This window comes from Erinaceus europaeus, chromosome 1 (assembly GCF_950295315.1).
Source record: "Erinaceus europaeus chromosome 1, mEriEur2.1, whole genome shotgun sequence".
NCBI lineage: Eukaryota > Metazoa > Chordata > Mammalia > Eulipotyphla > Erinaceidae > Erinaceus > Erinaceus europaeus.
The window spans coordinates 103,956,769-103,973,415 of record NC_080162.1 but is presented as its reverse complement, the minus strand read 5'-3'; the positions used below and the strand labels follow the sequence as shown (position 1 = coordinate 103,973,415).

General features: G+C 44.2%; 1 protein-coding gene and 1 long non-coding RNA gene across 4 annotated transcripts; one reads left to right on the top strand and one right to left on the bottom strand.

Moving 5' to 3' along the window:
* Nucleotides 1–1,808: 1,808 nt before the first annotated feature.
* On the bottom strand, nt 1,809–2,731 carry LOC132538915 (uncharacterized). The gene is made up of 3 exons (XR_009550235.1): nt 2,670–2,731; nt 2,165–2,421; nt 1,809–2,011 (listed from the first exon to the last, which is right to left on the bottom strand). It is a non-coding gene; the product is annotated as an uncharacterized LOC132538915 (long non-coding RNA).
* Nucleotides 2,732–2,882: 151 nt separating this feature from the next.
* On the top strand, nt 2,883–12,619 carry RBP4 (retinol binding protein 4). 3 transcript variants are annotated; one of them, XM_007516785.3, is made up of 6 exons: nt 2,883–3,006; nt 3,138–3,249; nt 3,341–3,477; nt 3,622–3,728; nt 10,090–10,302; nt 12,320–12,619. In XM_007516785.3, the coding sequence occupies exons 2-6, from the start codon at nt 3,139–3,141 to the stop codon at nt 12,355–12,357; spliced, it is 606 nt and encodes a 201-aa protein (XP_007516847.1). In that variant the 5' UTR covers nt 2,883–3,006; nt 3,138; the 3' UTR covers nt 12,358–12,619. The 3 variants fall into 3 exon arrangements, with proteins under 3 accessions (XP_007516847.1, XP_060048096.1, XP_016040918.1); XM_060192113.1 differs by having other exon boundaries at nt 2,908–3,002; XM_016185432.2 differs by lacking the exon at nt 2,883–3,006 and having other exon boundaries at nt 3,093–3,249.
* The last annotated feature ends 4,028 nt before the right edge of the window (nt 12,620–16,647 follow it).

Here is a 16,647-nt window from a genome sequence, read left to right as displayed (position 1 = left end):
CTTTGGTGAAAATATTTGGTGAAAGAAGTGCTGATTTTTAAAAAGAATTTTAGTGGGGTTTTTTTTATGTATTTTTCTTTCTTTTACTCCATAGGACAGACAAAAACTGAGAAAGAAAAGGAGACAAAGAGGGAGAAAGAGAAACCTGAAGCACTGCTTCACAGCTAGGGAAGCTTCCCTGCACCCTACCATCACAGGTAAGGATGGGGAGCTTGAACCTGGGCCCTTAAGGATGATAACATGTGCACTCAACCAGATAAGTCACTGTCCAGTTCCTCATTAAGTGCTGAATACTAGGCTGATAATTTTTCGTGACTTGCAAATAGTGTTATAAATAGCCACATGATTCTTAGCCTTGATGTAGAAAAAAAGGGATAAAAGAGACCGAGAAAGAAAGAAACTGCCGTGAATGATGCAGGTACTAATCCCCAGCAATAACCTTGGTAAAAACAAACAAACAAACAAAAAACATTTAGATCCCCTACATTCATTCCATGTACAATATGCTCAAGAATCACCAGAATATGTTCTAGGAGAAACTGTTCAAAGGGCTGGAGACACTGGGAGAACTGTTGGAGACCAAATAAATATCCAAAGAAGGCAGGTGAGCTCAATCAGGAGCTCTCTGTCACCAGAGGAACTGCTGCAAAGACTGGGAAACATCCCTCTACAACTCCTTTCCCCACAGAGGGTGTCTAGCAGTGACCACAGCATGACCACACTCATGTTCCTTTCAGAAATGATCCCAGGACAGACTGTATCTGAGCTACTGGGTTGTTGGGGGAAAAAAAGAGTGAGGTATTGTTCTATGTTTTTCAATACGCAGAATATGTCATGGCTTTTTCTTTTCTTTTTTTTTTTTTTGTTTAAGAAAGGAAACATTAACAAAACCATAGGATAAGAGGGGTACAGTTCCACACAATTCCCACCACCTGATTTCCATATCCCATCCCCTCCCCTGATAGTTTTCCCATTCTCTATCCCTCTGGGAGCATGGACCCAGGGTTGTTGTGGGTTGCAGAAGGTGGAAGGTCTGGCTTCTGTAATTGCTTCCCCACTGAACATGGGCGTTGACTGGTCCATACTTCCAGTCTGTCTCTCTCTTTCCCTAGTAGGGTGGGTCTCTGGGGAAGTGGAGCTCCAGGACACATTGGTGGGGTCGTCTATCCAGGAAAGTCTGGTCGGCATCGTGCTGGCAACCAGAACCTGGTGGCTGAAAAGAGAGTTAACATACAAAGCCAAACAAATTGTTGAACAACCATGGACCTAAAGACTGGAATAGTGCAGATGAAGTGTTGGGGGGGAGTATTCCCTGCAGGCTTTTGTGTACTTCAGCTTTCAGGTATATATTTTTCCCTAGCTATGTCTTTTTAATACATAGGCTGTCATGGCTTTTCTGACCACACAATAATTTGGAGTCTTCATTCTCTGATAAAAGTACATAGACTAGAAGATCTCCTAGTTACCTGGCTGACCAGAAGCAAGACTTTTCCAGCTGGGGTGGGGTGTGTATGTGTGGTAGGTGGGAGGAACAAGAAGTTAAATGCACCTTCAGTGGCACTCCAAAAACACCTGAGACACAAATGGGAAACAGGATTGGACGGGGATGTAGAAAGTAGAAAGCAAGCAGGGTTCCAATGTGTTTTGAGAAAGCAGTGAAAACCCTGGGTGTCTTCAGGAGACTCAGAAATGACCCTAAAGCCCTGTGCAGGGCTAGTTAAGAAACTGTTAATGATTCCTTATTTCTATTTGCCACCGCTCCCACCCCCCACCCCCACCCCCACCCCCACCCCCACACACACCCTCAGTTCACTCTCTGCTTTCTCTTCTTTCAGGTCTGATTGTAGTTCATCTCAGTTCTTTCATTCTTTCCATTTTGGACCATGGAGGCACAACTCTAAGGAAGGAATCCCACGACAGTAAAATCATTTGAGGTATCACAACCTTCCTTCCATTCATCTCAAGTTGCACCTTCTGACCCCTTTGATCAAATCAGAGGAGCTCCCCATTACTGAATGGTAAGAGAAAAACAGGGTCAGTGAATTGAATCATCATGTTGGAAAAAAAAAATTGCAGCAACTGTCAAGACTTAATTGACCACTGAAGTTATAGAATTTGCTCTCCTCCCCCTTCCCCCTTCGTGGCTGCTCTTCAGCCAACTCACCTCAGCTCACTTGAAAACAAAGCAAAATGACATTATGGCTTTGAGGTAAAGTTGCATCACAATCAGTCGATGTGTTTCCAAGTGGTTTTGAGGGTAGGGCCACAGATTAAGTAGGCGACCACCGACGTGGCTAAAATTTTTTCTTGCCCTGACCAGAATTGCATTTCTGGAGAATATTTAACAGAGAAGGTTTTTTTTTCCTCCAAAGATGTTGAAACGACAGAACAAATATTGACCCAGTGAGAACCACAGCTCTCCTGAAAGAGAAAAAAATAATAATAATCCCTTTATAAAATGAAAAACTACTGGCCCCAATATTTCCAAAACCCTTGCCCAACTGGAGTCTCGGATAATGGAGGACAAATTTGGCACCACAACTACCTGGGCACCACTGCATCAGGTAGCAACACAGGCACCTTGTTGCTGTGGGCGGCCTTGGCCTTCCTGCCAAAGGGACTTGAGCCCCACCCCCACCCCGTAATGCAACTCTCCCCACCCACCCCACCCCAGGCAGCCCCTGGCGAGGCTGGCACAGTGCTGGCTAAGCGGGTCAGGTCTTGCCCCCCCCCCCCCCCCCCGGGAACGGCCTCCTTAGTGCTCCAGCATCCCGGGGGCCATAGGCTTCCACCGAACCCAGAAGACCCAGGAGGGGAGGCTCTCCCTCAAGGGGCGGTGATTCAGGTATTATGCAAGTGTTGGGCCCCTGGGAGGAGCCGGGCACCTCCCCTTTGGTCTTTCACCCCAGCAATTACGAAAGCGCGACCCGGGAGCTATAAAGTGCCAGGCGGCCCCCGTGGCGCGCTCGCCCCGCTGCTCCCCGCGCGCCCGGACTGTGCAGGCAGGTTTGGGGGCGACTCGGGCGGGGCGGGGCGGGGGCCGGAGGGTGGCCCTGGAAGGGTGGCCCCAGAGGCCCAGGCCCGCGCTCACCCAGCGCCCTGGGCCCGCGCAGTGTTGACTTCTCCCCGGCAGGCAGGATGGAGTGGGTGTGGGCGCTCGTGCTGTTGGCGGCGCTGGGTGACAGCCAGGCGGAGCGAGACTGCAGGGTGAACAGCTTCAGAGTCATGAAAAACTTCGACAAGGCTCGAGTAGGTATCTGAGTATTGGGGTTTCCCCTACCCCCCAATTCCCGGAGCATGCAATACCCGACGCCAAAGCCTACACCGGCTTCTTTCCTAGTTTTCGGGCACCTGGTACGCCATGGCCAAGAAGGACCCCGAGGGCCTCTTCCTACAGGACAACATCATCGCAGAGTTCTCTGTGGATGAGAATGGCCAGATGAGTGCCACGGCCAAGGGCCGGGTCCGTCTTTTAAAGTCAGTGGTTTTCTGCTCTCAAGGGTCCCCAGGGCTTGATATGCCAACCTCTATATGGGAGGGAAAGGAGTACCCCGGGATGGGAGGGAGAGAGGGAGGAAGCTTGCACCCAGCTTGACTCAGGATGCCCCTTGACTTTTGCAGTAACTGGGACGTGTGCGCAGACATGGTGGGCACCTTCACGGACACCGAGGACCCTGCCAAGTTCAAGATGAAGTATTGGGGTGTAGCATCTTTTCTCCAGAGAGGAAGTGAGTATTCAGCTCAGTCTGTCTTGGGGAAGAAAGAGGAGAGAGAGAAGGGTAAGAGGGACATACGCGGTCAAATTTTTGTATTTCTTCTCTGGTAATATCCTTAAGAAGCTTGGTTTGTAAGTGACATCAACATCACTAAGGTTAGGCATAGGAGTTGGGACATAGTTACTCTGCTCTCTAATTCCCCCCTCTTCACATCTCCATAAGCTTGGCCCGAGATTATAAACTTTGGGCTAATCATGTGACTTCTCCCTACCATTTTCTGGCCCAGCCACTGTGCCAGAGTGTATAAATCTCTGTATACTTATGCCTCTCACCTCCTGAGGACACAACCCACATCACTGCTCAGCCCAATTTTGCTTTTCCTCTGTTTCTTTGTGCTGAATCCATGACACAGCTGGAGTGCTTGGGATGGAAAGACCCACTTTCATGGATATAGCGAGCAGTAAGCACAGAGATGTCTCATTACCAGGTGTTTCGCCCCTGGTAATGAGACATCTGAGTTTCTGAGTGAGGCACAGTGTTCTAGGTAACAGTGCTGTCTCCCAAGTACTGAAACTTGGAGGAAGAGAGTCTGCTGAGGATTCTCAGACCATCCTAAAACTGGGTCTGACTCATGTGAATGGGGCATTTATAGGCTCTTTCTACACCCCCAGTGCCCCCATTTCTCCTAAATTTCAAATCTGAAATAGTTTAAAATCAAGCCTGGTAGCTAGAGAAAAGCAGGCCAGGGACACATATTATGGAATCTTAAGGATGGAGAGTTAACCCTAGAAAGATGATTTGCCGTGTAGATGAATAAACTGAGTCTGAGAGAAGGTAATACTTTGTCCCAAGTCATGCAACAAGACTGCGAGAGCCAGTGATGGAAGCCAGGAGCTCCAACTCTAAGACCAGGATTAGGTGGCCCTAAGTAGCAGGTACTTCCAATACAGATCAAATTCAAAGTATTGTTGGAATGTTCCTGTGAGACTGGCCCCAGGGGCTATTAAGGGACTCTCTTAGCTGAATGATCAAGGGGAGAACTGTCCTGTTTGTGGCCCATCTACCTTTGGCACACAATCTTTGACTTCCACTACATCTGTGTTACTCTATATCAAATTGTATCTTCAATACAGATTTATGCCATATGTAAAGAATTGCCTCTCCACAAGAGGAAAAAATTATCCTTAGAAGTAAAACATTTTTTTCAAATAATACTGCTTATCTCTCTAAATTGATTTGTTTAGTATAAAATAGACATTTTACTGATTATGGAGTATAAAAAGCAATACCTGGGAGTATAAGATTGCTAATTTTTAGAAAGAATGAATATATAAAGTTCTATAGCATTCTGAGATGAATTCCTTAGGGTTCCATTGAATCTTTCCATTAGGGGGGGAACAGAGAACCCAAATAAGGAGTTGAGTTTTTACCTCTTGCCTCCTTTTCCTCTACCTACCAAATCTACCTAGTAGTTGAGTTACAGGAAAGAAATCTTGAAAATACTGTTATAGGGTAACTACACTATGGAAAGCTTAGGGGCACATTCTTTCTTACATTACCATCCACGAAAGAAGCTGTGCACACTAAACATGCAGAGCTCAATTTGACTGTCTCACATTTGAATCCTAACTCCATTCTCTAACTGGGGGACCTTGGGTATGTTCTTTATCCTCTTGATGCCTTGTTTTCTGCATTTGCCAGAGGAAATGGTCATGGAATCTACTTTGTAAAATTATATTATGAGGATGCAGCAAGCTCACAAGCAGATAGAACTTAGAATAGTCCCTGAGACATGAGTTTCCTGTAAGAGCCTTGCTGTTATTGCTGTTGCTTAGTTATTTACACAGTTATGATGTAATAGCGCTATCTTCTGGGTCAAAATACAAGAGGAAAAACTGAGGTCTACGTTAGAAAAATTATTAGCCAAAGGGTACACAGCTAGTTAGTGGCACCTAATGTCACCTCTTTGTCCAAGGGATATAAAGGATCATAAACTATCTGTTGATAATTTGGTGCTTCTGTTTCCTTGACTTTGGCCTGATATTAAAGACTGATTTTGTTAGGAAGACTTAAAGACTTCAGAGAGTACCCTCACAAATATGCTCAAAATGAGGGACTCTTAACAGAAAAACTAACTCCAGATGAAATACTCTTTAAATTTGGTGTCTAACTGTTAATTGAATGCAGTAAAACTCTACAGTTTTGTTTAAAATTTTCAAGGTTAATAGACTGATGTGGCTTGCTGCTCTAGATATGGACATGTTCTGGGCTGTCTGCCTCCCCCAACCCCTCCTCCCTTCATCCTTTTACTTCCAAATCCACCAGCTATAGGCAGAATGTCTCAGGGAGTGAGAATACCACCATCAGCTGGCCTTGGTTAAATACAGATTTCTCCAGTGACTAGGCTCTCAGCTTCCATTTCTTTCATTGTAAATAGGGATAAAGAATAGTTCCTATGTCATAAGTTTGTTGGGAGGGCAAATCAAGGCAAGCCATGACAAATGTTTTGCTTGATGCATAATATGTACCTTTACTGAGTCAGACACTCTTGGAGTCCCAGAGTCTGCATTTTTAGTGTGCTCCTTGTGTATGGTCCTTCTGTACAATGAAGATGAAGATCACTGGTCTAGATAATTCAAAGCATTATCTTGATTTACTCTTGCCAAAAGGTTTCAGATTCCACTCACTTTGCAGACGCCCTTTGAACTTTTTTCTTCTTTGTTTGTTTGCACAAGTAATCAGAATAATATCACACCCACCAAATGGTTGGCTCAACTAGACTGAGGCCTGAAAACTATAGGCAGCTTCTCACTTGGTTTCTCCACTTTGCAAATACAAGTACGAGGAATCAATTCCACCATGGAGAGAGACAGATTTTTCAGACAGATAGAATCATGAGAGAAAGCTTCCTCTATAAAGTTTTTTTTGGACTGGTGATCAAAAAATGCTATCCCAGTCTCAGGCAGTTTGCCTCTTTGAGGCAGAGCCTGGCAAAGATTGTTGCAATTTTGAAGTTTTCATTATTGAACTATTTAGTCAAAAAGAACCTGGAGATAAAGCAAGCCAACTTGGACCTCTTTTTTTTTTTTTTTAAATGTCAAGAGCAAGAAGGAAAACCACAGCACAGAAAGTTACTTAGTTCCTATGCCAGAATTTGCATTCTGGTAACAATTCCAGGTGCAGATTTGCTGAGCTGCCTGGATCATAAATGGAAGTAATGTTCCAAAGAAAAGTGTTTTCCTGTGGAAGGGTAGGTTACTGGAGCAAAAAGAGAAATAAATGCATTTGTTCTGAGGGGAGGAAGACTGAATGCATGCTCTTGAGGGAAGCTGGTGGTTAGGGTGAGGTCTAACAAGCAGCCCTGAGGCTTCTGGGTAATGGCGTGACTGCTGCTGAGTGGTCACATCTGGACGCCCCCTCCTGGCTTCTGACACTGTGACCCACTGTGGAAAAGCCTGGCAAATATAAGGTTGATTTCCTTGATGACAGGCCTGAAGTAAGGTAAGCTGAAGAGGTGCTCCATCAGTCACTCCCAAGGGGCCTGGTTCGAGCTGAATCCCCTTCTGGGTCAGCATCCCAAGAAGGAATTTCAGGGTCAAAAGACGTTTGAAGATTCGTTGGGAAGGACCTCCCTCACACTTATTATGTATGGGAACAGATATCTCCACATTCCTCTAATGTGTCGTTAATATACGACGGAGAACATGATGCTTCATGGCCAGGGAGTAAGATGGAGACACAAAGGCTTTTTTTTTTCTCATATTGGCCTTCCCCCTAACTTACTAATTGCCTGAATTTATGATGTGGAGGCTGAGTCAAATTGTTTCCCGGTCCCCCCCACCCAACACACACACAAGTCTCTATGATTTTTGATTTTTTATGAATTATTAGGTAGATAGTGAGTTACAAGACAGCTGTTGTCACATTAGTACAGTTCCTCCCTCCCTCCCTCCCTCCCTTCCTTCCTTCCTTCCTTCCTTCCTTCCTTCCTTCCTTTTTTGCCTCCAGGGTTATCACTGGGGTTTGGTGCCTTTACTATGAATCCACTGCTCCTGGCAGCCATTCCTTTTTTCCCATTTTATTGAATAAGACAGAGAAAAATTGAGAGAGGAGGGAGAAAGGAAGATAGGCACCAGCAAACCTGTTTCATCACCTGTAAAGCGGACCCCTTCCCTCCCCACAGGTGGGGAGCCAGGGGCTCAAACCGGTATCCTTGAGCAGGTCCTTGCACTTCATATTATGTGCACTTAACTGGGTGCGCCACCGCCCAACCCCCTGGGTACAATTTCTATTCCCTTTGTAATATGTGTTTGTCCACCAATCCCACCACTGACTTGGGTTCTCCCCCATCACTACACATTAGGTACCCAGTGCCCTCTCAGTGCTGCCCTGCTCTTTGTGATCTTGAACAAGCTGTTTGGTTCCTCTTAGCTTCATATTCCCCAGCTGCAAAACAGGAGATGAGAATGTGCATTTGAAGACTGATGTGAGGAGTCACTAAGAAAATAGGGATTTGTCTACATAGTGGCTGGCACATAATTAAGTCTCAAAAAGTTCCAGTCATGGCATTTCCATGTCAGTGAGACTGCTCATTAGTATCGTGGCACACACCCCCCAACATAAGGTATTTGCATAAGACTGAGCATTGTATCTCCTTGGCAAATCACTCATATCATCCATATCGATGTTATGGGCTAGGTGGTGGCACATACCCAGGGAAACACATATGTTACCATGGGCAAAGATCCAGGTTCAAGCCCCCAGTCCCCACCTGTAGAGAGGAAGCTTCACAAGTGGTAAAGCAGTGCTATAGATACCTGTCTTTCTCTTTTCCCCCTTTCTTTCCCATCTTTTTCTTTCTGTGTCTGTCAGGAAAAAAAGAAAGAAAGAAAAAAGTGGGAGTGGGGGCAATGTTCTTCTGGAAAGGTGGAGTCTTCTTGCAAGCACTGAGCTGCACTGATAACCCTGGGGGCAAAATTATATGTAGTTTCTATCTGTGTTTATTGGCATTTTTACTATCTTTATATGTATTCTGTTTTTTGTTTTGTTTTGTTTTTTGCCTCCAGGGTTACTGCTGGGGCTCAGTGCCTGCACCACAAGTCCACTACTCCTGGAGGCTATTTTTTCCCTTTCCTTGCCCTTATTGTTTTATCATTGTTGTGGTTATTATTGTTGTTAGATAGGATAGAGAGAAATAGAAAGAGAAGGGGTGACAGAGTGGAGGAGAGAAAGACAGACACCTGCAGACCTGCTTCACTTGTGAAGCAACTTCCCTGCAGGTGGGGAGCTGGGGGCACAGGATCCTTACACAGGTCCTTGCTCTTGGTGCCATGTGCGCTTAACCCGTTGCGCTATCATCCGACACCCTAAGGATATTTTTTTTAAATTATTTTTTGATAGGACAGAGAGAAATTAAGATGGGGAGGAAGAGAGAGAGACACACACAGAGAGAGAGAGAGAGACTTGCAGACTTGCTTCCCTGTGAAGTGACCCTCCTGCAGATGGGGAGCCGGATGCTCAAACTAGGATCCTTGCTCAGGTTCTTGTGTTTTGTACTAAGTGCACTTAACCCAGTGCGCTACAGCCCAGCCCCCTTTTACACTTATTCTTCATGACTTAGCTCCTAGCCTTCGGAATCAATATAATCTGAATTCCTAACAGCTTAGCTCTGCCTCTGTCAAGGGGGAGTTCTGAAGAATATAAGCACTAAGAAAGAAGTGTATGTCAGCTGGTGAGTGTCTTGTGGTCTCATGGCAAAAAAAAAAAAAAAAAAAAAAGGCTCCCTTTTGCCAGCGTAGAGTCAGGCTACTAAACTGGAAGTAGAACAGAGCCAGGAAAGCCATGAAACAGATCATCAGAGTAGCATCCTCTAGGGAGTAGAGAGGTAGGAGGGTAATGTGGTTACTGAGCTAGCTGATATACATCATCTCAAAAGGCACAGCCTGAAGTTGGAAATACAGAAGTGAAGTGCCATCAAACATGTTTCAAAGGCACACATTCTGTCAATGGGTGGATGGGGGAAGACTGCAGTAGAAAGGCCTATACTGTGGTTTGAGGAGCCCACACTCTTGGCTTTTTTTTTTTTTTTAGAAAGACAATATCTATCATATCTCTCCTCAAGGTGAGAGATGGCCATGAAGTGGTGGACCCACACCCAAAATTTTTCTTTTTCTTCTTCAGTAAAAGAGAAAAAGATTTGTCTTTTTTTCATGTTCCTGATTAAAACAAACAAGCAAAACTGTCAGAATTCTCTGTGGTCTCTTGCTTCCTAATGAAAATAACCCAATTCAGAAAGTCATTGACAGTGGATTTCTCTGACACCTCAGCCCCCCCTGGAGGAAAGGCATTGGCTCTGTGACTTTCTGGCTTGCAGATGATGACCACTGGATTGTCGACACGGACTATGACACCTACGCTGTGCAGTACTCCTGCCGCCTCCAAAACCTCGATGGCACCTGTGCGGACAGCTACTCCTTCATCTTTGCCCGCAACCCCAATGGCCTGCCCCCAGAAACACAGAGAATTGTAAGGCGGAGGCAGGAGGAGCTGTGCCTGGCCAGGCAGTATAGGCTGATCGCTCATAATGGTGAGTGGACTGCAAGGCAGGATGTTAACAGCAATCTCTACAAGGTCAGTGGGCTTTGAGCTGGAGCCCACATACCAATGAAAACCATGATTTTAGTAATCCCCTCTGAGACCAAGTCTTTGCCCTTCTTGACCAGACCTTTCCCTGGCTTTATCATGGGGTTGTTGCAAAAGGAGTTATCAAAAGCCTTCTTCTAAATCTCTGGCACTTTATGAAAATTGCACAAAACATTTAAAATGTTATTTTTAACTGACACCAGGGTTATTGCTGGGGCTTGGTGCAGGTACTACAAATCCACTGCTCCCAGTGGTCTTTTTTTTTCTATTTTATTTTATTTGATTTGATAGGACAGAGAAAAACTGAGAGGGGAGGAGAGAGAGAGAGATGGGGGGGGTGAGAGAGAAATAGACACCGGTAGACCTGTTTCACCACTCATGAGGTGTCCCCCCCTGCAGGTGGGGAGCAGGGACCCAAACCCCGATCTTTGTGCATGGTGTTATATACACTTAACCGGGTGCACCAATGTCTGGTCCCCTTAAGACCCCTTTTTCCCTGCTACCTTAAGTACACTGCTACCTTAAGTACAGTCTGTGTTTACATGATCTTACGCTTCACTACAGTACCCATAAAACTATTTTGAATGAGTTAGTTGAGATTAATTAATTGGGATTGAGTGGACCCCACTGTAAAATGAGGCAAAAAGTATGACCATAGGTCTAAAAACTTAAACAGAATCACCCCCAGTTCAAAAGGAGCTGATTTGAATAAATGTTGTTCTTTCCAATATAGAACCAAATATTTATTATATCAACTAGCTGAATTTCTTCATTTACTTATTTGGAGATTCCCTTGAACAACCATTGAGTCTTTTTAATAAATACTATTCCTGTTTGGCCTTGATTCAAAAACTAGAAACATTCTGGAGGTAAATGCACATATCTTTATTGAATTTAACCTACCAACCCATGGATTTTTAAAATAAAAATAAGGATAGCTAAAATGTAGGGGGAAAGAAGAAAGAAAAAGAAGTCAATCAATTTTTTCTGTTGGTCACCTAGAAGACTCACACTACCCAAACAAGGTAAAAACTCACACCCAAACATGAATCAATAACATTTTGGTGCTTCATCTTACAGCAACCCAAATAAAGGTTTCTACTATGCCCAAACTCCAGATAAAAATCCTTTGCCTACTTTATTTTACTTAGTCCTGTGGAACACCTTAGGACATAGGTTATTATTTTTCCCCCAGTTTTATTTATTGATATTTATTTGGGTAGACAGGCAAATTGAGAGGGAAGGAGGATATATATATATATATATATATATATATATATATATAGAGAGAGAGAGAGAGAGAGAGAGAGGCAGACCTGCAGCACTGTTTTTACCACTGGTGAAGTTTCACCCCTGCATGTAGGGACTGGGGACTTGAATGGAGGTTTTTGCACATGGTGACATGTGCATTCAACCAGGTGCACCACTGCCCATCCCTGGACACAAGTTATTTTATTATCTACTTTCTGCAGCTCAGTAAACAGGGGCAAAGAAAGATGGCAGAAGTTACCAAGGATCTCCAATGGTGGGTTTTGTGTGGGTTTTCTGACTCTGAAACCCATGTGGCACTGCCTAGTAACACATGACATGGGACTATGAAAATTCTATAAAACCACTAGCGCAGTGACTGAGATCATTCTCCTGATTCCTGAATTAGGAGGATGGACCTCCAACCCTTTCAGATATAACAAGGCAAATTTAGATAAATAAGTAAAAAAATGACTATATCATATAGTGCATTCTGGTTGTTCTATTCCACCCCAACCCCCAGGTTTGTTCTGAAACAAAGGGCTTCAGATATAGCCTTGAAGATGTTTATGAATTATAGTCACATCTAGCTGTAAGCTCGCAAGAATACTTGAAGAAAGCCAAGTCATCCAACGCCATCCAAATATTCCTAATCTACATTAAACAAAGGGTTCATCTTTCTAACATTAATGGCTTTCTCTTCTGTATTTCAGGTTACTGCGATGGCAGTTCAGAAAAAAACATTTTGTAGCCGCAACAAGAACGTCAATTTTCATTGGCAGTCCCCCCTCTAACTCTCACTCAGCCTTCCAGTCTATTTATCTTAATTTAGTTTGACCCTTTCTCCTCCCACTCCCTCAGCTAATGTAAACCCTTTCGTGCACATAAAAAAATATATATGTGTGTGGGGATAAGTGAATCTATACTCAAATGTAGGACTTTACAAGTTTTTAGAGCTATCATTTGAGGCTTAGGATTCCATTTTCTGATATATTAAAATACAGTCACTCATTTCCTATGCTTTGGGCTTTTATTTGGGTTCATGGTTTGTGTCAAAATGGGACATTCTATAGATGATTGAGTAGGACATATATTTTTTTAAACCAGGAAAATTTCTTGCCTCCAGATTCTGATGAACTTTAACCCCTTCCAATTTCCTGGAAAAAAAAAAAGGAATTTTCCCATTAGCCCAAGAAAGCCTTGACCCCTGGTAGCGAGTATAACCTAAACCAGGCCAGTGAGCACAAGGCCTCAGCCAACTAGGATCCGTAAGATAAGCAAGATGGCGAGGACTGAAAGATTGAAAGACATGGGCTCTAGAAACACCCTTCCCCCGATTACTCAGTGTTTCTAGTGCTTAATTCAAATATTAAAAAATATATATTTATCAACCCAAGAGAAAGGCATTACTCTGGCACATATCATGGCAGAAATTGAACCTGGGAACTCACATTCTAGCCACTGTGCCTCCACTCCCAGGATGTTTGATTCATTTCTTCTTTCTGCTGTTGCTCAAAATGTTGTGGGGGTGGAGGCATTGAGCATCCTCGGGAGGACCCTAGAAATTATGTCCTAATCGGTGGCTCACCTGGTTGAGTGCACTGGTTACAGTGTACAAGGACCTGGGTTCGAGCCCCCAGTCCCCACCTGCAGGGAGAAAGCTTCGCAAGTGGTGAAGCAAGGCTGCAGGTGTCCCTCTGTTTCACTGTCTCTCTATCTCCCCCTTCCCTTTTGGTTTCTGGCTGTCTCTATCCAATAAATAAAGATAATTTAAAAAAATTTAAAAAAAAAAACACCATGTCCTAGTTTGGTCTGAAGGAAGAGGTCAGCGCCCCCTACTGGAACATGTAGGAAACAGGATACGTTGAGTTGAAGGTGGACAGCAGCTGAACCCTAATATTCCATACCTCTAGCAGCACCTGTGAACCCTTGTGATTCACATGTGAATTCATTTACCTCAGTTTTCCAAGAGTCCCCTGGAAGCTCATTTTCTCATCTTGAAAAGGAATCAGGCTATGGTCTTACATCAAAACCCTGCTCAGATACACATGAACTCTGCAGGTTAGGTTTCTCTGTTTGCATGGTTGCTCTGAGCCTCCTACTTCTCTTATGAAATACATGGGAGCATTGCCTGTCTGATGGGATGTGACAAGGACTCTGATCTCACAGGAGCCCCATAACACTGGAGAAACCAGGCTGAAATCTATAAAATGTGTCAGGATTAGGAAGCCCTCTCCCTTGGATGTGTGTGTGGAGGTGTCTGGGCACTGGCATACTGAGAACCCACTGAAGACTCCTGAGTCCCCCACCCCAATCTGCTTTATTTTCCTGCCAAAGAGGAGGTGAGCAGGCCCAGGAGGCCAGACATCATGTGGAACTGTGAGCTGTCAGAGCGGGACACTTCAGCTTCAGTTCCATTGCCTCAGAGACTCATAATACAGCCATATGTCACTTAAAAAATATAGCTTCATCTGCCAAACCTATGAACTATGAATAAAAGATACTCCCTATCCTTTTGTTCTTGAATCCATGATCCATAAATCTTATGCCAGATGAAATCACTTCAGAAATTCCACAAGGATCAGATATTACTGGTGCTCATGTGCTCAGCAGCAAGGTTTGTTGAGCACCTACTGTATGGCAGGCTACGAGCTCTCGTGTGCTCTGGTCATTGGCTTAACCTCCAAGTAAACAGGCCCCCAGACTTCTCTTTCATTCTGATTCCCCTAATTTCAGTTCTCACCCAGGAATAGTTACCAAACCCCTAGATGTGCAAGTACTAACTCATGATTCCTTAAATCTACACTACACATCTCTCTGCTCTATTTCTATGTCACTGGTGGGGGGTGCTGGGTAGTGGCACACCTGGTTGAGTGCACATGTTACAATACACAAAGACCCAGATTGGAGCCCCCACTCCCCTCCTGAAGAAGGAAAGCTTTGTGAGTGGTGAAGTAGTGTTGCAGGCATCTGTCTCCCTCCTCCTCTATCTTCCCCATTCCCTTTCAATTTCTGCCTGACTCTATCCAGTAAATAAATAAATAAATAATTTTTCAAAAACAGATGTCACTGGGATTTCAAACTTACATTTCCCAAATGAATCCCTTGTCATCCATTTCCATTCTTCTCCTAGTCGTTTCTCTTTCTGTCGCCTGCCCCCACCATCCAAACAGCTTCAGGCTACAAATCTAGGAGACATTCTTGAACCTTTACTTACACTTACAGTCTACATGCTGCCCATCCATAACTTGTATTTGCTCTAACTTCCTGAGACCATTTCTTCTTTTTAAAATTTTTTTATTATCTTTATTTATTGGATAGAGACAGTCAGAAATTGAGAGGGGCCCTGCATATCTCCTGAAAGCTGTGACCATGGTCAAGAGGAACCAAGGTGTGGCCCAAAGCAAAATGTCCCAGAGACAGAGAAACTGTCTAGCAAAAAAAGAGTAGAGGATTTGGGAATCCTCTTGATAAGGAGGAAGGTTGCCCATGGCAGAGGGGCCTCAGGAAAATAAGAAGAGGGAGAAGAAGAACTGCAGTGCTTTCATTAAATACAAGGCTGCAGAGGGCCAAGTGGCCCTATACTTATCTGGGAAGCTGAGGGGGGATAGGTCCCACATTGCTGTGCCAGATGCCGGGATAGCGTTAAGGTGCCTCTTCCCTAGGCATGTGCTCTCAGGGTTGGAGGGAACTCAACTGGACTCAGCCTGGGCTGCTACTCACTCAGCAAAGCAGGAGATAAATGACTCAGGAACTCGTGGCAGCGTGGTAATGCAAAAAAATCTACTGATCAGAGAGCCATTGCTTTTATGGGATAAAACCGGAAGTGGCAAGTTGGAAATGGAAATGGCTAGGAAAGGGGGTGGCGAAAGGCAAAAGCATGCTGGGAAGGTAGAAGCTTCCTTAGCAACAGTTGTGAGGGTTTTAACTGGTGGGATTAATGTTACCCTGCAGGCAGGGCGGGTCTCGAGGTAGAAAGAAGATAGATCAATGGGATGGGTGGGGATCTTTCAGGCAAAACAATGATTATGTAAATGGGCCATAGTATCAGCAATGCAGGATTGGGAGGTGGGGCTGGCTTAATTCCTGACACACTGAAGGGTTTTAGCAGGGCAGCACTTCTCGGGCTATCCATAAGTATAGTGACTCATGCAAGGAAGCTCAATTTCTGTTAGGTTTGTTTTTCTGCACCATCTCTTCTCTGTCCCACAAACACACTGGACTCATTGCATCAGGGTTTTCTCTATCTGCAAATACCAGGTTACCTGGATTCATAAGGCTGATTCTCTCCTGCGGTTGATATTTTAACCCAAATAACATGATTCCAAAAGGTCTTCCTAGATCTCTCTTGACTCTATCTAAATTTCCACCTATGTCCTGATGCAATTTTATTTGCTGATCTCTGTTTATTATCTTCCCCTGAGTGGAAAGTAAGCTCTGTGAAGGTGGAAGGGGTGGATTTTATTTTCGCCTTTGTATTTCCAGCACCAAAACCACTGGCCACTGCATGTGCTTTAATATACACTTAAAGGGTAGTCAACAGTGTTCTCACTCTCAAATAGTTTGGAATTGTTCTATCTTCTCTCTGAACTCATGATATTCCTTCTCCCAACAAAGTTTATAGTAGTTTTTTTTCCATGTTTTTAATGAAAAAAAAAACAACTCACCTTTAGGCCTACCCACCCAGAGACTAAAACAATGCAGAGCTGGTGAGATAGCTCACTTGGGTAGTGCATTGCTTTGTCACATGTCACAATCCATGTTCAAGTCCGGCCCCAACCACATTGATCCTTGGTGCTGTGGGCTCTCTAAATAAATAAATAGCTTGCACATGAAAAATAAATCACCTTTAATTATTGCTTGGAGATTCTTCAAACATTCTTCACATTAATGTATGATTCCAAGGCCTTGTCAGTTCAGGAATAGGACCTAGAATGCCCATGACTCTTCAGAGAGGAAATCTGGATCCTGAATCTGTGACAAGCCTCACTCTGAAGAAGAGCAGGATGTAACAATATAGGTAGGAGAGGTCATTACTGGA